Source organism: Eurosta solidaginis, chromosome 4, assembly GCF_040869045.1.
Source record: "Eurosta solidaginis isolate ZX-2024a chromosome 4, ASM4086904v1, whole genome shotgun sequence".
Lineage (NCBI taxonomy): Eukaryota > Metazoa > Arthropoda > Insecta > Diptera > Tephritidae > Eurosta > Eurosta solidaginis.
Window position 1 is genome coordinate 89,563,824 of NC_090322.1, and position 20,575 is coordinate 89,584,398.

General features: G+C 36.7%; 1 protein-coding gene across 8 annotated transcripts in view; it reads right to left on the reverse strand.

The window, feature by feature from the left end:
* The window catches only part of Nup205 (nuclear pore complex protein Nup205), a 797,639-nt gene that overhangs the window by 61,066 nt on the left and 715,998 nt on the right, over window positions 1-20,575 (reverse strand). For 6 of the 8 annotated variants that reach the window (XM_067782251.1, XM_067782250.1, XM_067782256.1 and 3 more), the window contains one exon: window positions 17,054-17,221. The exons of 1 other annotated variant lie outside the window; for it this stretch is intronic. In XM_067782251.1, coding sequence (XP_067638352.1) covers window positions 17,054-17,221 — 168 coding nt within the window. Of the gene's footprint in view, window positions 1-17,053; window positions 17,222-20,575 lie in introns of those variants that run through there. One more of the 8 variants, XM_067782254.1, reaches the window with a different exon arrangement.

The following is a 20,575-nucleotide window of genomic DNA, read 5'->3' on the forward strand; positions in this document are numbered from 1 at the left end:
TACCAAAAATTTTTGAATATAAAGATATTGCATGCGCGAACTTCGGTGGATAACAAAATTCTAGTAGGTCACTTTCACCACACCAAAAACTTTAACACAATTTTTAACATAATTTAAGCACAGAAATACACTGGTTGGAGTTTAAGTGAGTAAAAGTTAAAATTCTGAACACATTAGCTGAATAAAAACTGTACAAATAATTATTAAATAACAAATACAGACAGTGGTAGTTTAACAAATTCTGCTGTGGTAAGTGGTCAATGTGACCTACTAGAATTTTGTGAAGCTTGCCTCACACGATTTTTCGTCTATGCAATGTCTCTATATTATATCGTTTCTGATTATACGCAGATGTAACTGAAATATGTGTTTTTGTTTCACCTCCTTTACTTATATTTAAAGCTTTTCTAAGAACAAGCTTCTATTACTTGTTAATAAAACGAACTAAAAAGTAAAAAATAAAATTAAAGAAAAAAAAAACTTTTTTAAAAATAAGCTTTTATTATTTTGGTTAATAAAATTAACTAAATAGTAAACAATAAATTGACTCTAAAGAAATATAACACTTTATAAGTTCATTGTAAGCTTAAACGATAATTAGGCTTTTTCGTCTGCGACAAAAAAATTCTATATTGTACATAATTATATATTTTTAACATTAAAACTTTACACCTAAATTATTAAATCTTACAGTTTATATCACAGTCCTAATTGTTATAATAAAAGCGTGTTACATTGCGATAGCAAGAAAATGAGATCCTAAATGTTCTTAATTATACCATCAAAATTTAACACGTTTTTTATTAGAACAATTAGGACTGTGATATAAACTGTAAGATTTAATAATTTAGGTGTAAAGTTTTAATGTTAAAAATATATAATTATGTAAAATATAGAATTTTTTTGTCGCAGACGAAAAAGCCTAATTATCGTTTAAGCTTACAATGAACTTATAAAGTGTTATATTTCTTTAGAGTCAATTTATTGTTTACTTTTTAGTTAATTTTATTAACCAAAATAATAAAAGCTTATTTTTAAAAAAGTGTTTTTTTTCTTTAATTTTATTTTGCCGATCATATTTGGGGCACCATCTATACAAATTGAGCTCAATTTATTTGGGCTGCATAATGAAAATACGTGGTCATTTACGGCGTCATAAATAGTTTGTCCATTAAATTGGTTATGTAATGCAACAACTGTTAATAAATACTCACTTGTTTCAAAGCTTTGATTAACGACCTTTACAAAAAAAACCATTTTCCTTATATTATTAATATCAGTACTTTCATCTAAAGATAAAGAAAAAAAACTCACGTGTTTCTAAGAGCTGTTTCAATTCCCTTAAAATATAAGCGCTAATATTTTCGGTTTTTCGCGTAATCGTCTGCCTAGATAAAGGTACAGTACTTAATAGGTACCTGATTATTTTGCCTTCTTTTTAAAAACATGAAAAGAATTCCTTCGCAAAAGATTTAAAAAATTCTTCATCTTCATAAGGGCAGCATTGCTTTGCTAAAAATAAAGCGACGACAAAAGAAGCTTTCTTTATTTCATAGTTTCTATCTGCTGTATCTGATTCGCTATCCGAAAATAGTTGGCTTTATCAAATAAACTAAGCTTTTTTGCTTTGGAAGCGGAAGCTATGTCTTTATGGCAGTTATTAAAATGCCATTTCAAGGAAAAAAGTTTATTTGATGTGAAAATTCGCTGGCACAGCAAACATTGCAGCATATTGTTTTTATTTAATGAGCAAAAAGTAGCATTGACATTTTCTAATGCATTCATTCTGGTTTTGTTTAGCATGCGCAGCCGTCTTGCTTATGCAGCGAATGGCAAGCGATAGCAAAATACAAAGAACTATAAAACAATGTAAAAGCAAAAATATTTTTACATTAAGTTTTAAAAAATATGTATATTCAAAGGAACTTAATAGTACTACCTAAAACGTAGTCAAAGTCAAAAAGTAGCATGGACTTTGCCTTTTGCATTCACTGTTAATTTTAGTGAGTGACAAGCGAAAGCAAACGATCGTGATCACACATCGTTAGTGTCGGTGTGAAAATACGAACTCAAATTGCACAATGTGCAACTTTTGGCCGGCCTTGTTTTAAAAGCATTTGGGCATAGCAGAGCTGTGCAGTAGTGAGTAATTGGTCAATAACAAGTATTTGGTAATTAAAAGCTTTAACTATTGAACAATTACTTTTTTCTGGTAATTGGTAATGAATACTTCTTTTTTCAATACTTTCAATTATTTTCACATAATTGCTAATATCTGGTAAACTAAAAAAGACAATGGAATTAGGGTAATGGAGTTCTGATGAATTTTAGATGCAGAAATCAGAAAATAATACTTCCATTCAATGCAATAATTGGCGGCCGCCGTGGTGCGGTGGCAGCGTGCTCCGCCTACTACGCCGAGGGCCCTAGGTTCAACACCAGGCAAAGTACCAAAAAATTATAAACAGGATCGCCGCTCGGCAGTGATTTGGCAAAATTTGCGAGTGTAAATCTGCCATGAAAAGCTGCTCAGTGAAAATTCATCACTGCAGATGCTGCTCGGAGTCGGCATAGAACATGTACTTCCCGTCCCGCCAATTTGTAGGGAAAATTAAAAGAGCCCGACGCAAATGGGAAGAGACGATCGGCCTAAATCTCTTCGGAGGTAAATCGCGTCAAGTATTTTTTTAATACCCTTATTATAGCTTTAACTCTTTGTTAGCTTTTTGCATGTGACAGACTCTTTGGACTCGATTTTGACCCACTTTAAAACGGACAGATTTAATCCAAACTTGGCACACTTATCATAGACCGATGGCAATGCAATAATTTGATAGTGGGGTGACACAAGGTCAATTCACCTTATGACCACTTCAAATGCCCATAAGGTAAATTTGAACTTTGGGGACGTACCAGGGACCGATGATAGTAAAATAATTCGGTTCTCAAGGCAACCCGTTCTATGTACCAGAACGACTCGATATTTTTCCCAACTATTTGCTGTCATTTCGGTGTAGGTTATGTTAGGTTGAAATGACCTGTCCATGAGGACCTCACATAGACTGAATGAGTTTGTAGTGTTGCCAAAAGTTTATTTAACGACCAAACTAAAAAACCCTATCAAAAACCAGGACCTATGTTATAAAATAACTCCGTCCTCTTGGCAAATACTAGAAGCTTTCTAGGCCCTATGCCACTTGCTCCTTCTAGGTCTGACAGCTGTATCACTCCTAATAAGTAGCTGAAGTCTTAGTCTGGCAAGCGCAGGGCACGAGCACAAAACGTGCCCGATCGTTTCCTCCTCCAACCCGAACTTCCTACATCTGCTATCACTGACCAAGCATAATTTAAAGGCATGTGACGCCAGAAGGCAGTGTCGAGTCTGAATACCCGTCATGAGTCTACAGTCCTCTCTTTTTAATGATAGAAACAACTGTGTTAGTGTAAGGTTTTAAGACCTACATATGATCTTCGACACTTTACAGTCCCGCGCTTAGAGCCACGCTTTTCCCGCTTGGTCGATCATGTGCACCTCTCGCCTTCTCTTAATCTCGCTCAATCTAGACGTCTACGGGCACGTTTAAAGAGATGGGACCTTTTTAGCTAGTTCATTCGCTTTTTCAATCCAATTTTTTCCCATATGCCCTGGGACCCAATATATATGCATGCTTTTCCCCGTCCCGATTCTTTCCAGGGATTTATTACACTTTAAGATGCGGTGCTATGCGAGATTATTACCTTGATTGCTGCTTGGTTGTCAATATAAAAGTTAACACGGGCGCAGTTTAAGCTATTATCTTCCAGTGTTTCTATCTATTCGATCTCGACATCGGACAGGGACAGTTGAACAGTGACCTGGAATCTTTTTATTCATACTACAAACCAGAAGCTCCAAATCAATAATTAATAATTAAATGTCTTAGTACAAATACAATTTATTAATGAGAATTTTAAGTAGGTTAGACCAACTATTCTTATACTTTCAAGTTACTATCTTGAAGATATTGGAAAAGAGAATATGAATTTATCAGAATCTGAAACAAATTGTATGTGCACTTATTGCGTTTTGGAATTGAACTCCTTAAGTAATAGTCCAAAAATGTGGTATATCCTATGGTTTTACCTAAATTCGCAAGTACACAACCTAAAAAGAAGTTGGAAAATTGCTTTATTTATTTTGCATATATTTAAAGAAACGTGGGATGAAACCCCGAGCATAAACTAGTGTAAAATAAGTCCAAGTATGCAAAACTTAAGTACCACTTTTAAAAGTATTAAATGTCTTTTGGCATTATTTACATATTTATATTGGAAATTGAATGATTTGCAAAAAAGGTTTAATTTTCATATTTGCTTAATTTTTTGTTAAAAAGTTAATCGCGGTTCAATTTTAATGTTATATGTACCATTTGGGCTCGAACCTTAACCTCAAGCATCAAAAATTTAGAACAATTTTTGTTAAACGATGTCTCGGCAGTGATTTGGCAAAAATTCCGAGTGCATTTCTGCAATTAAAAGCTTCTCATCTGCCTCTCAGCTGCCATTCGGAGTCGGCATAAAACATGTAGGTCGGTCCCGTCCCGCCAGTTTGTAGGGAAAGCTAAAAAGAAAACGACGCAAATTGGCCTCAATTTCCTCGGAGATAATTCGGAGTATTTTTTTAATTTGTTTGTCATTCAAACTTCATGAAAGCACACATCCCCGATTTGTATATCGTATAGTTATAGAAGGTATTAGAATACCCAAGGAAAAGATATGTATATGGCCAGAATCGCGAAAAGTGAAACCGGCTTTTTTTTTTTTTACAAATACTGTATGAAATGTTACTTGATACGAAAGATTATTTCGTAAAATATCTAGTAACACTATATTTCAAGAAAATTAAAATTGTCTGTATTTGACATTTCTCACTCTTTTAAAATTAATCTCCGAATTGAAAAAATGGAAAAAATTTCGAAAAAAAAGGTAAATAAAATTATTTTGACCTATTTTTTCCAGAATTTTCAAGTTTTAAGGGAAGACAATAGTATATTTGGATACTTATCACACTAGATAAGTATCCATATACCTCCGGTATGCATTTTTGGCTTAAAATATTTAGATCGCAAATTATATGTAACGTCGCAGTGCAAACAACTATTTTTTTTTTGTTTGTGGCGAAATTGACCGCTGTTTTTAAAACTCACTGGTATGTGTTCTTAGTATAATCCGCGATTTTTCGGTCTCATTAGAAATCACATTAATAAAATTAGGTAGCATCGAATAAAATGTGCCAATCATGTGTAACGTGGCAGTGATTGTTTTTAATAATTTAACTATGTATATTCTAACATACTAATTATAAAACCTCAGGTTCGTGTAAGTAAAGCTCAGCAAAATAAAAATTACATAGCTAAGCTTAAAAACACCGGAAAATTTGAGGAGTATAAAAAGAAAAGAGCTGCAAGTACGAAACTTTACCGGCGAAAAAAGAAAAATGAAGAAAATGAAATGCCGCAAACAACAATAAGTAGTGTGCTCGAAAAACGACATGAGAACATTCGGCAAAGAGTACAGAAGTTTCGTGAAAAAAGCGTACTGGGGAAAAACGGAGCAGATCAGTTTTGAGTGACACTTAATTAACAGGGTATAACTGTTCACAAACATTCGGTAAGGCGGTGAGGAAAGCAGAACGCGCATTACCCCAATCACCAACTAAGCGGAAAGCTGTCCTGACCAAAATTTTTAGTAACGTGCGTGAAGCCAACAAAATGGACATGGAGACTAGTATTCTACAACCACCGCCCCAAAAAAAGATCCACCAAAATATCTTACTGCTCAAAAAAGGTATTATAGCTTTCTATCAGCGTGATGATATTTCGCGAGTCTCGCCCAGAATTCGAGATGTGAAGGAATATCTGTCCGAAAGTGGCGAGAAAATCTTGTTGCCCACTAGGCATATGGTACTAATATGTACTTTTTATTTACTGTTTAAGACCACTCCACTTTGTTAAGGAAAAACTAGGTTTAAAATTTCTTTCCCTTCCATATAGATACGTGTGGAAGTACTTTTTTCCTAAGGTATCGACCGGATCATGCCAAGTTTATAAAAGAATTGCCACATAACATGTGCTTATGCTCATACCATGCTAATTTCATAGATGTCGTCTCTGCTTTACATAAATTTGTTGCCCACGTATCAGATTATGAAAATGGTTTTGTATTGCAGTTCTTGTGTGATATACCTTCAATGGACAGCTGGTATGGCGAGTGCGTTAAATGTACTGGTATAACAGTACCGAAATTGACTGCCCTGGTGGGTGAAGCTGATCTCGATATGCAAGTATCATGGATGAAATGGAAGAAAAACGATGGTGTAAATCGGACTGAAAGACGACAGAAAAGTGGAAAGCTAACTGATCTTGTTGCATATATATCTGGCTTGTCGGCGCTATTTTTAATACATAGTTTTAACAAATGCGAGCAGTCCGAAGTATTTAATGTTCATGATCGCCCAAGAGCTCTTAGTGTGAATTATGCCGTAGAAGGTCTGTTGCAAGTGGATTTTGCGGAAAATTTCGTTTGCGAAAATCAAGATGAAGTCCAAAGTGCACACTGGAATCAGCGGCAGCTTTCAATTTTTACCAGTGGCTTATATTATAACGAAACCTTCACTGCCAAGGTGCTGGTATCAAACAATTTGTCACATACAAAAGACACTATTGTTCCATACTTGTATATATTGTTTAAAAATTTGCCAAGTACAGTTAGAATTTTAAAAATGTGGAGTGACGGACCATCCTCACAATTCAAAAACAAATATATTGCAGCTTTAATTCCTCATTTTGAAACAATATTTTGAATGAAAATTGTTTGGAATTACTTTTCAACATCACATGGCAAAGGTTGTGTAGACGGGATTGGTGCAACCATTAAAAACAATCGTTCGAAAACATGTAAGAGCGCGTGATATAGTCGTCAACAATGCATCTGACTTTGTACAGGCAGTCCACATGACTCCATCAAAATTATGATTGAAGAAGTAACAACCAATCAAATTGAAATGATTAACGCTGAATTGCAAGTTGTAGAGCTGTTTTCAAGAGCAAAGCCCATACAAAATATTTCTAGCGCCCATCAGATACACGTTCGCGATAATAAAATAGCTACTTTTAATACATCCAGACAAGGGTATAACTAATAACCTGTATAAATGTTTCTTTAAAATAAGATTTTTTGTGTATAGGTACTTAGAATAGCTAACCTATACATTCAGAATAGATTGAAAATTTTAAAAATAAATCATATAAAAAAGCCGTTATTGTTTCACTTTTATTAGACCCTCCCATGAGCAAGTCCTATATATTCTAAAAGAGGAGCTAAACACAGAGTCTCATCCTGTCTTCATTTATCAACTAAATCAATTCGTTTACTCCTATAAAAAAGCAAATGGAAATACATAGAGTCAATGTTATTCATACGCCCAGTGCTTATAAATTTGTTAGTTATATTTTTGGAACGTTTTGTGTATGCAGCTTAATAGCATAATTAGCATAATTAAGTGCAAGTCGTTAGAAGTTATATATATTTTTGAGTATCTATTCACTTTCCGCAATAGCGTTTTTCAAAAAATCGTACGTGTAACGTCGCAGTGATATGTTGTAACGTGGCAGTGCTCAAAAATATACTTATAACGTATGCTGTAATGAGATTTTACGCAAACAGAAGGTGTCTATCTATGATTTCCTCTTTTTCCCATGACACATAAAACAGGGAATATTATCAGATTCGTAGATTCGCAGATTTTTCACAAAACTTCCCATAACATCGAAAACCACTTCCGAAATTACGTAACGTGGCAGTGCAACTAAAAACGGCTTAACTTTAAATTTATAACAGATATAAAGAAATGCCAATATAAATGCAATGCTATTCATCGGTCTCTTTATACGTGCCTAGTAGATTATTCATTTAGTATATACTCTGATAGTTTTAAGCTTAAACAAAGTACGACTGTAATGTGGCAGTGGGAAATTTTGACCATATGCAGGGTTTGAATTGCTTACTGAAAAATAGTAAAATTTACAAATTTTTGACTTTGCTAGCAATGAGTTTTTTGTCGGTTTGGAATTTTTGTATACAGCTTACATTTGTATTTGAAAAATATTTCAGCAACGGAAAAAAGCAAAGCAAAAAAAATTATTTTTTTCAATTTACTTCAGATATTACTTGAATGGATGCGAGCTGTCGACGTCAGCAGAAAAAAAAACTTGAATATTTTACTGTGCTTTGAAGCTATACGTATTTCATGATCAACTATTTTTAATTAAACATTTTTCAGTTTTTTAACAGCTGAAATTCTGGTTTCGAATTACTTGCTGAAAATAAGTGAAAGTAATTTTTTTTACTATTTCAGCTGAAATATTTGATTTTCAAAGGGACATACAAATTTACATACAAATTGTTCGATGTATTGATCGTAATAGCCTTCATCTACGAGTAGGTATTTCTTGTTATACCTTTCATGAACATGGTCCGATGTTTGTAACGTTGAGAAATATAGAAGATAGACTCACCATTAAGTATACCGAATTGATCAGGGCGACGAACTAAGTTGATATAGCCATGTCCGTCTATCCCTCCGTCCGTCTGCTTGTTTGAACGCAAACTAGTCACACAAATTTTGAGATATCTCAATGAAATTTGGCACAAGGATTTTTGTATTATATTAGACATTTGTCGGATCCGGTAGGATCGGACAACTATAACGTATAACCGACCGTTCAGATAAGACGATTTTGGTCATTCCTGCCGCAATTTAGAAATGATAAACGTGAAACTCGGTGATATATATTCTAATATATCATAGAAGATATCCTGAAAAAATCACTTTGATCGGAGCTATATATAGTTACATCCCATACAACCGATCGTTCAGATAGAAAGATTTTTGGCCGTTTCTCCCTTTATTTAGAAAGTATAAACGTGAAACTCGGTGATATATACTTTAATATATCATAGAAGATTTTCTGAAAAAAATCACTTTGATCGGAGCTATATATAGTATATATCCCATACAACCGATCGTTCATATAGAAAGATTTTTGGCAATTTCTCCCTTAATTTCCAATATAAAAACGTTAAACTTGGTGATATTTATTCTAATATATCATAGAAGATTTCATGAAAAAATCATTTCGATCGGAGCTATATATAATATATATCCCATACAACCGATCGTTCAGATAGAAAGATTTTTAGCCATTTCTCCCTAAATTTCCAATATAAAAACGTTAAACTTGGTGATATTTATTCTAATATATCATACAAGATTTCCTGAAAAAATAACTTTGATCGGAGCTATATGTATATAGTATATACCTATCCCATACAACCGATCGTTCAGGTAGAAAGATTTTTGAACATTTCTCCCTTAGCTTCCAATATAAAAACGTGAAACTTGGTGATATATATTCTAATATATCACAGAAGATTTCCTGTAAAAATCATTTCGATCGGAGCTATATATAATATATATCCCATACAACCGATCGTTCAGATAAGGGGGTTTTTTGCCTTTTTTATTTTATATTTATCTTAAAAATCCTTTAGGTATGTACATCTGTTCATTATATATTTCTTATCTTATACATCCGATTATTTGGAGATTACGAACGGGATAAGATTATTGTTCAGCCCCGTTCATGAAAGGTATGAAGTCTTCGGCACAGCCGATGGCAGTCCCGTCCTTACTTGTTTTTATGTTGTTTTAACACCCGACACACATATACACGCATGCTTCCACTGAAAAAAAAGACAAATACGTACGTCCAAAATCTGCATCTCCACCGGTAGCTTGGTATATGTACTGGAGTCGTTGGGGGCTTTTTCCGGGACCAAAGCATGGCATTTCAATGTAGCATGGCTCAATTTCTCGCGGATCGTTCAAAATTTGTCATCCAATGAGTTGCAATGAGTTGAGACTGACCTTCATTCGGCCCTAGAGCCTAGCACTGCCGCGTCTACCGAAGAAATACATATTTATAAAACGGGCACATATATGTCGCGATGTTTTAGGCTAACCCCGAATACTTGTTGTCGACGCGATTTCTTTAAAACATGTATCGCTCCTTTCTGTTCACAACCAAGAGTGATTCACGCCACGTTAAAGCGCACCTCCGTTCCTTCAGAATCTATTAGCACCAAAGCTGGTCTGATAGCCATAAAAAATTCTCGTTTGTTGCTAATTGTTGTAATGAAATTTGTCATGCCGCTACTTTCGAACACGAGTAAGGTTCCTACAAGAAGTGGCCGTAATCGGTATATAGCCACGCAGAGTTTTTATATGTATATCAAATATATCCTCCAAATTGACTTTTCGATATTTAAATACCTAATTGAACTATTGTCTTCAAGTCGGGAGCAATATCTTCAGATATTCCTATTCAAGGAGGAAGTGATCAACAAAAAAAAAATACAATCGGCAGACAACTACGACCACTTTCTTTATAAAAATACAATCATATACATATAAGATATCTCTGTAACTTACGAAGAGCTGCAATCTTAAAAATGAAGGGGAATATCCTCGTAATGATGACTTAAATTACGTATTTTACAATTTTGAAAAACTGGCGTGGCAACGCCTTATTGGCCCATGTATACCCTGCAGTCAAAAGCCCAAGTAGTCAGCAAACATTCTAGTTCATTGACTAGAATTTTGTGGGGTTATTCATACTAGTCAGCTTTTGACTAGTTCATTGACTATAATTTTGTGGTGTTATTCATAATACTTAGTGTATGAGTAGTTAATTGACTAGAACTTTTTGGCGTTCATCATACTAGTCAGTTTTAGAATGGTTCATTGACTATGATTTTGTGGTGTTATTTACAGTAGTTAGTATTTGAGGAAATGTGCGAGTGCCTTCTGTAGCTAGTTTGCAATGCATACTTCAGTTGACAATGCTGGATATCGTCCAAATCAACGAAAAGGCCAAGCCTTCCATATCAATAGTCTCAGACGGAAAACCTATGCCAATGCCAAAACCCCTTGGCCATGAGGGCATCAGCAGCCTAGCATATTTTTTCTACTTGTCGTTAAAAGCCTTTGCAATTCCAGAATAACGGATAATGGTAAGGATAGGAAGACCAAAGACCGGAAACCCAGCCAGTGCCTACCTTTGGTCAGTAACGAAAACGTTTAAAGCCGTTATTGTTCCCCCAATTAAATGAAATTCTTCGGTAATCCAGCCATCATCATGACTTTCGTAAGGTACATATCACTACCACCGTTCTGAACTCCATTAACACTCATCATGGGATGGTGCTAGTGCAGCTTGGCCTGTTTTGACCTAGTCAACCACGATTGGTTCGTCCTTCTCCGTTAGATAGATAGATAATTTATTGAAGATTGCACTGCGACTATTGGTCTATTATGCCCTCACCTCCTTCACAACACATCATCCAAGCCGACTTCCTTGATGAACCCTAGCAGTTCTCTCGGTTTGAGGGATTTAATGTGGGAATTGTCTGGCCATGGTGAGCCCATAAACTAAGCCCTGCGTCTTGAGATTGTGTCACATTCCAGGAGGAGGTGGTCCGCCGTCTCCGCTGATCGATCACAAAATCGGCATGTGTTATTCCGTTACTTTTTAGGTTTTATATATGTGTACGTATTTTTATTAAAATTTATTCCAAAGTATAATGTATTGAAGTGATAAATTTTAAAGTTATATATGTATATATAAATTAGGGTGGGTCGATTTGTTTGGACGAAAGTTAACCGATATCGCGCCATCGATTTTTCGATATGATTTGGGCTCAGGAAAAAAAGTTCCACTCCGCATACCCAAAAATAATTTTTAATTTTTTTTCGACTTTGAATTTTTAGGCTTTTTTCATGACCTACTAAAAAATGTTCATATGTATAGCCTGACCGATCCAAAAATGTCCGCTAAAAACGTTGCCGATAACAGTTTTTTGAAAAAAAAAAATATATTTTAGGGGACATTTTTGGGTCGGACAGGGTATACATGAAAATTTTACAATCAAATGAAAATTTTTTTAGTAGGTCATGAAAAAAACCTTAAAAATCAAAGTCGAAAAAAAGTAAAAAAAAAAAAATTAAATTTCGCAGGCTCGAAAATTATTTTTTTGGGTACGTGTGGTGGAACTTTTTTTCCTGAGCCCAAATCCTATCGAAAAATCAATGACGCGATATCGGTTAATAAATCGACCCTGTATGTATACTAGACTTTTTCTATATATGAAATGTAATGAATAAAACAAATTTGAGCTAATTTATAAATTTTCAAGTAATTTTTCAACCCAACTAGGACTAGTATATTAACTAGTAGGAGGCTGATGCAAATATCCACTAGTATGATAACTGGTATTACAATGATGGGTACACTGAGTGGTATGCCAACTGGTATGTTGATAATGAATACACTGACTAGTATGTCACAGTTGGTATGATATGATGTATATAATAACTAGTATGCCATTTGGTATAATGCTGGCGCAAAGGCTGACTAGTATGTTAATTGGTATGACCTTGATGGGTATGCTGACTAGTATGTCATCTGGTATGATGTTGGTGTATATAATGACTAGTTTGTCAATTAGTATGAAGCTGGTGCAGAGGCTGGCAATTGATATTTCGTAGGACATCGCCGTGTTAAAAATACCAGTTGCTAATATGGAAAAAAGACAGAACTCATACTAGTTAGGATTTTTGGCAAACTAGAATTCTTCTAGTATACAACTAGTTGGTTTGACTGCAGGGTACTATTCCACTTATTCTGACGACCATGATACAATGTCCCTTAAAAAAATCAATAAATCAACATAAGGCGCGACATACCTTCGAGGAGATTTAGGACGAGCTTCTCTTTCTGTTTAAGCCCATTCCGCACGGAATTTGCGAGGAAGATGTATTTTCGGTGAAAAGTTTTTTCATAGCAGAAATATACTCTGAGTATTTGCGAGCCCACTGCTAAGGGGCGATGTTGATGTTGATTTTCTAGGTACTATAACCCAGTTTGGCGGCCACCGGGGTGTGATGGTAGCGTGCTCCGCCTACCACACCAGATGCCCTGGGTTCAAACCCCGGGCAAAGCAACATCAAAAATTTTAGAAATAAGGGTTTTCAATTAGAAGAAAATTTTTCTAAGCGGGGTCGCCCCTTGGCAGTGTTTGGCAAGCGCTCCGGGTGTATTTCTGCCATGAAAAGCTCTCAGTGAAAACTCATCTGCCTTGCAGATGCCGTTCGAAGTCGGCATAAAATCATGTAGGTCCCGTCCGGCCAATTTGTAGGGAAAATCAAGAGGAGCACGACGCAAATTGGAAGAGAAGCTCGGACTTAGATCTCTTCGGAGGTTATCGCGCCTTACATTTATTTTATTTTTTATAACCCAGTTCCTTCGGTGTAGTAGGTAATTCTGTTACAAATATGAGTGTATTATACACATATTTAACAGGCGAAGCTCTGGCGGCCCCAAGTTCCTCATTGAACCATGGGATGGGGAGGACGGAATGGCCTAATGTGGTCATATTAATCGTTCCCGAGATGGTCGGGCTAGTACCTTAATAGCGCTTTGGTAGCGGAACGTACCGGATCTATATCCGGCAAAGGACCATCAACATCGATATCACTCCCAAAGGCCTTCGGGGAGTTTCTTTATCGTTGACATATGGTGCATACGGTGTGAGTCATCTTATGATCTTGTCTCACATGAATGTTTGTGCCGGAAATGTTGGTGGTCGGGCATTTCGAGCTTGTGAGATTGTATCTCTTAACTTAAGTCGCCTTTTAGCGCTAGCAACAAACAAGAATTTTGTCTGGCTATCAGACCAGCTTTGGTGGTAATAGATGAGGAAGGAACGGAGGTGTGCTTAAACGTGGCGTGAATCGCTCTTGGAAACAGAACAGAAGGAGCGATACATGTTTTAAAGAAATCGCGTCGACAACAAGTATTAGGGGTTAGCCTAAACCATCGGGTTTTGCATGTGACATATATGTGCCCGTTTTTTTTAAATATGTATTGGTAGACGCGGCCACCGTGGTGTGATGGTAGCGTGCTTCGCCTACCACACCGGATGCCTTGGGTTCAAACCCCGGGCAAAGCAACATCAAAAATTTTAGAAATAAGGGTTTTCAGTTAGAAGAAAATTTTTCTAAGCGGGGCCGCCCCTCGGCAGTGTTTGGCAAGCGCTCAGTGAAAACTCATCTGCCTTGCAGATGCCGTTCGGAGTCGGCATAAAATCATGTAGGTCCCGTCCGGCCAATTTGTAGGGAAAATCAAGAGGAGCACGACGCAAATTGGAAGAGAAGCTCGGCCTTAGATCTCTTCGGAGGTTATCGCGCCTTACATTTATTTTATTTATTTATTGGTAGACGCGCCAGTGCTAGACTCTAGGACCGAATGAAGGACAGTCTCTCCACAAGGAGTTACTCATTGTATGACAAATTTTGAACGATCCGCTAGAAATTGAGCCATGCTACATTGAAATGGCATGCTTTGGTCCCGGAAAAAGCCCCGAATGACTCCAGTACATATACCAAGCTACCGGTGGAGGTGCAGATTTTGTACGTACGTATTTGTCTTTTTTTCAGTAGAAGCAGCGTATATATGTGTGTCACGTGTTAAAGCAACATAAAAACAAGAAATACCTACTCGTAGATGAAGGCTATTTCGATCAACAAATCGTACAATTTGTATGTAAATTTTTATGTCCCTTTGAAAATCAAATATCGTTAGCTTAATGTGAAAATGTGCTAAGTCACTTTTTTTGAAAAATTGTATTTTAATGCAGTTTTAAAACTGAATTCAAAATACATCGATCACAAAAAAAATATTTAAATTTTTTATTTTTACGTGCTGGGGGCAATGATGTGTAAATGTGCTAAGTCGTCTGCTGTTAAAAAAAAATGTGCTAAGTCAACTTGTCAATAATACCAATCTAAATTACTAGTCATTTCTTTGTGCGCGCATTTTATTTATTTATTTAATTCATTCAGTCTAAAAGTACATGCTTTGTTGTTGTTGTTGTATTAACGATAAAGACACTCCCCGAAGGCTTTGGGGAGTGTTACCGATGTTGATGGCCCTTTGCCGGATATAGATCCGGTACGTTCCGGTACCAAAGCACTATTAAGGTACTACTAGCTCGACCATCTCGGGAACGATTTATATGATCACATTAAACCTTCTAGGCCATCTCGCCCTCCCCACCCCTTGTTCCATGAGGCACTTGGGGTCGCCAGAGCCTCGGCTGCCAATGAAACAGGATTCGCCACGGTTAGGTGAGTTGACAATTGGATTGGAGAAGCTATATATTGCGCTGGAAACCCCTTGAGAGGGTTGCGAACACAGCCCGTTGAAATTGGATTTACCCAATTGAGGCATGCCTTTGGTGTATGATAAATGCTTTGCGCTGACTATAATCTACTTCAATTCTTACATGTCGATAACTACATGCTTTCTTACAGACTAGTTAAATTTGGAAAACAATTCAAGCTTAAACTTATATAAGCTGTTATTAAAAGTAATAATACTACTCAATCGATTTGCTAGATGTATAGTCCTAGTTATAGGTTCATTCATAGCATAATTCGTTTTATGAGTTATTTCGATGACTAATCTATTATGCCGAAGATCACGCAGTGGAATATATGGAATGAACAAAGTATATAAATCAGAGCAATTCGTTCTAAAGTTTATTACATTATAGGTAAGCATGAGTGAGATAAAAGTTCTTTTGTCATGCAAAGCCTGAAGACCAAGCAATTTGTGACTGCTGGTATATGATGGGAGGCCGTCTGGCCAGTGAAGTATACGTAAAGCAATTTTGTAACAATTTTTGGAACTTTCTCAATTTTATAGGAGTTAGATTCATAGAAAGGATTCCATATTATTGAGCAATATTCAACACCACTTCTGACCAAGGATATATAAAGTGGCTTCAACGTCATAGTGTCCTTAAAGTCACTGGTGTTTCGTCTACTGAAGGACGACGACAACGAAATAAATGTGACTAGAAAAAGAGAGTTTGGAGTCAAAAATTACACCCAAGTCTTTACTCTCTTGACAACGATTAAGCGCTTTAGCATTTAGTTTGTAGATAAAGTATGTGGCAGTTGTCTTTATGGAATAAGACACAACACAGCATTTGTTTGAATTTAAAAATAAGTTATTGTCTGCGCACCATCCGGCAAAAGAGTCCAGATCAGAACCGTTAGAAATAAAGAAAATTTTCTTCTAATTGAAAAACCTTATTTCTAAAATTTTGATGTTCCTTTGCCCGGGGTGTGAAACCAGGGCATTCGGTGTGGTAGGCGGAGCACGCTACCATCACACCACGGTGGCCACCAATAGTTAGAAATAGTTTGACAAATAAATAGTATTTTTTGTGTTATATTTCAATCATTAAATGGGAGGAGTGATGGGGAAACATATTGAGTAAAAAGTGCTAAGTCAGGAGAAAAAATTTGTTTTGAGTGAGGAAATTGTGCTAAGTCATAAAATAGCTGCTGGGTTTAGCATACATGGTTTTTATTTATCTTTTTAAAGCTTCTGCACTTAAAGATATTGCAACTAAGATATCCTCATTCACAGTTTTGAAAAAAATAGTTATTTCAAAAATTATTCAGTTTTTTCGTCTCCTGTAAAATTCGTAAAAAGTGACTTAGCACACTTTCACATTAAGCTAACGATATTTCTGCTGGAATAGTAAAAAAAAATTACTTTTACTTATTTTCGGCAAGTAATTCGAAACCAGAATTTCGGCTGTTAAAAAACTGAAAAATGTTAACTTAAAAATAATTGATCATGAAATACTTATAGCTTCAAAGAACAGTAAAATATTCAAGTTCTTTTTCTGCTGACGACGACAGCTCGCATCCATTCAAGTTACATCTGAAGTAAAATGAAAAAAAAAAATGTATTTGTTTGCTTTGCTCTTATCTGTTGCTGAAATATTTTCCTACTTTAAATTCAAGCAATTTTGTAATACTAAAAATGAGTTCAGCATTTTCAAACCCTGTGTATATGTAAACTGCATTTATTATTACCTTCAAAAGCTGACCGAGGCCACTTGCCATCTCTAGTTGCAGATGTTACATAAAAATCCAAATGCAACCATAACAAATATAAAGTCTGCTCTACGATGAAAGTGTAAACTGAAAGTTCTTTTTGCCAAGTTCCATATTGCCTCATCCATTCAACACAAGAGAGGTGAGCTGAAATTTTAAAATAAGTTAAAAACATGAGTTTAGTAGTAGCTATCTAGAAACCTATCATATATTACACAAGACAAAAGTATACATGATAGCTAGTGCAAATAAATTACATTTATTTGTAATTTTAATTATATATTTTAACAATAAATAATAATTATTGTATTAATTTGTTGTTATTATATTGTAACGAATTCACTGCAATCCCGCTTATTTGCAACCTTCTGCTAACGTTCGAATCACTAAACTGTTGAATAAATAACTCCAATATTCGATAATGAAAAATGGCCTTTATTAGACTACATACAAAATAACACTCTATTGCTCGACAGATAGCGTGCTTAAATCAAACTGACTTTCGTGCCTCAACTGCTGCTGCTTTTATAGTGTTTGATTTCCTCGTTGGCGTATTTCTAGGCGCTTCTATTCTAGAATTTACTAGTTAGTTAGCAGCTATAAAATTACCAACAAAACTACGTTTATAGCTTCTCATATGCGCGTGTATATGTGAGCGTTACTTGCACAAATTATTGCCTATTTTTGAGCGCATCTCAGATAAGATATATGCATGTGTTTGTGCGTTTTCTCTCCGCTGCGTGTACGTAAATATGTGTAGACATAATGATTGATTCGTTTATGTAGATACAAGTTTATTTTATTTATTATTTATTGTTGTTGTGCCTTCATTTACTTAGCTTCAGACTAGTGATGTGAGTATTACTTAGTGTCACTAATATTCGTCACACTGCTCCCCACCTAAGTTTGATCGTCCCGATCAGACAAATCTCTCGATCAAAACGCTGCCAGCCTTTCCAAATGAACCACTTTCTTTTTGGTTCGTGGTTTGCCAATGGTTTGTATGCTGTACCCTACATCGTTTATCCGTTTTACAACTTTGTATGGGCCTTCCCAATTACACTGCAATTTCGGGGACAAACCTTTTTTTCGTTGTGGGTTGTTTAACAGCACCAAATCTCTTTCCTGAAAACCTTCCGAATTAATTGCTTTATCGTATCTGGCTTTCATCTTGTCACTCATAATCTTTGATCGTTGCCTTACAAGATCGTGTATCTCTCTCATCTCTTCTTCCAAGACAGCAGTGGATTTCTTGACATTTCTCTCCGCATCGGCATCTATCCCAAACTTCATATCAGCTGGCAGTCGAAGGTCATTGCCAAAAATTACCTTTGCAGGAGTTTGGCCCGTTGTCTCATGCACTGCCGACCGATAAGCCATCAAGAATAAAGATATGTGTGTATCCCACTCCTTATGGTACTTGTCTACTACTTTCCTTTAAATGCTCCTCCAAGGTTCTATTGAAACGCTCCACCATACCATTGGACTAAGGATGCAATGCAGTTGTCCGTATTTTTCGAATGCCCAACTTCTTACACATTTCTTGGAACACAGCTGATTCAAAATTCCTACCTTGGTTAGAATGTAACTCCATTGGTACACCATACCTTGCAACCCAATCGTTTGTAACCACTTCTGCTACTGTTTCCGCTTCTCGGTTTGGGATTGGGTATACCTCTGGCCATTTACTGAAATAATCCATAACCACCAGTACGTATTTGTTTCCGCGATTGCTAATAGGAAATGGACCTGCGACATCCATGGCGATCCTTTCAAATGGTGCACCTGAGTTATATAGCTTCATCTGGCCATGATTTCGGGTTTTGGGCCCTTTCGCTCTGCTGCAAACCTCGCAGTTCGCAATCCACTCAGTGCCCGACTGACGGCAACCAACCCAATAGAATCTCTACTTAATTTTCTCGAGCGTCTTCGTGATTCCAAGATGACCTCCACTTGTACCGTTATATAGTTCACTGAGAACGTCGGGAATCCTTTTCCTTGGAACAACTATCGGTTTCTTCTTAATTTGACCATCCTCACTCTCCCATACTCGATGCAAGCAACCGGATGTCAACTCTAAACTGTTCCACTGTGCCCAATATGACTTCGCAATGGGACTCTCTGCTGACATCTCCTCTCTATTTTGTCTTTCGTTTCGTTCGAGCCCTTGTATAACCGGTGACAGATCTGTACCTTCTAGCTGACACTTCCTTAGCTGTTCCTTGTCCCATTCACCTGTACATGTTATAGTCATTAGCCGGACATCTATAATGTCTTCTTTAGCCTCGGCCTTTGAACAGTGCTTGTACTCCAAACTACATGGCCTTAGTGACATTGCATCAGCATTTCCATGGGTACTACCTTTTCGATGCTCAATGGAAAAGTCGTAGCTTTGTAGTCGCTCGATCAACCGTGCCAATTGTCCTTCTGGATTACGGAACTGCAAGCGCCATTTTAACGCTGCGTGATCTGTCCTGACGCGGAATCGCTGGCGGTAGAGGTACTTGTGAAAATGTTTAATGCACTCTACCAGTGCCAACAGCTCTCTCTGCATAACGCAGTAGTTCCTCTCTGGTTTTCCAATCGAACGGCTGTAATATGCAACTAACTTCTCCTGTCCATCGACGAGTTGTGATAAAACGCCTCCTATAGCATATCCACTCGTATCTGTATCTAGAATAAATTTTGCTCCTGGAATCGGATATGCCAACATTGGGGCAGTGCACAACCGCTCCTTCAATGTTTGGAAGCCACCTCTTGCTCCTTCTTCCATTCAAAAGCTTTATTTTTCCTTGTAAGCTCATGGAGGCTATGAGCTACGCTGGAAAGGTTTGGTACAAATCAGCGGTAATATGTGCACAGCCCAAGGAAACTTCTCAATTAATGCAGGTTCTGTGGTCTTGGCCAATCCTTTACAGCTTCTGTCTTTTCGTTCGCAGTGCAGATGCCCTCTGTCGTTATCTTGTGACCCAAGTAATTTACTTCCTTTTTAAACAGCGCACACTTTTTGGGACTTAGTTTCAGACCAGCGCCAGCTATTCTTTGGAAAACTTCCTCCAAGTTTTTAAGATGTTCATCAAAGTTCTTGCCCAATACGATGACGTCGTTCAGGTATACCAAGCATGTTTTCCAATGTAGTCCTTTCAATACCTGATCCATGAGTCTCCCAAAAGTAGCTGGTGCATTACAAAGTCCAAAAGGCATTTCTGTAAATTGCCAAAGACCATCTCCGACGCTGAAGGCTGCTTTTTCTTTGTCTTCCTCCTTCACCTCCCCTTGCCAGTAACCACTTTTCAAGTCCAGTGTGGAAAACCATTTCGTACCAGAGAGCGAGTCCAGAGTGTCGCCAATTCTTGGCAATGGGTAGCTATCCTTTTTCGTGACGTCGTTCAACTTGCGATAGTCCACGCAAAACCTCATTTTCCCATCCTTCTTCTTCACAAGTACCACCGGTGAGGTCCGTGGACTAGATTATGGTTCGATGACGCCGCTGTCGCTCAT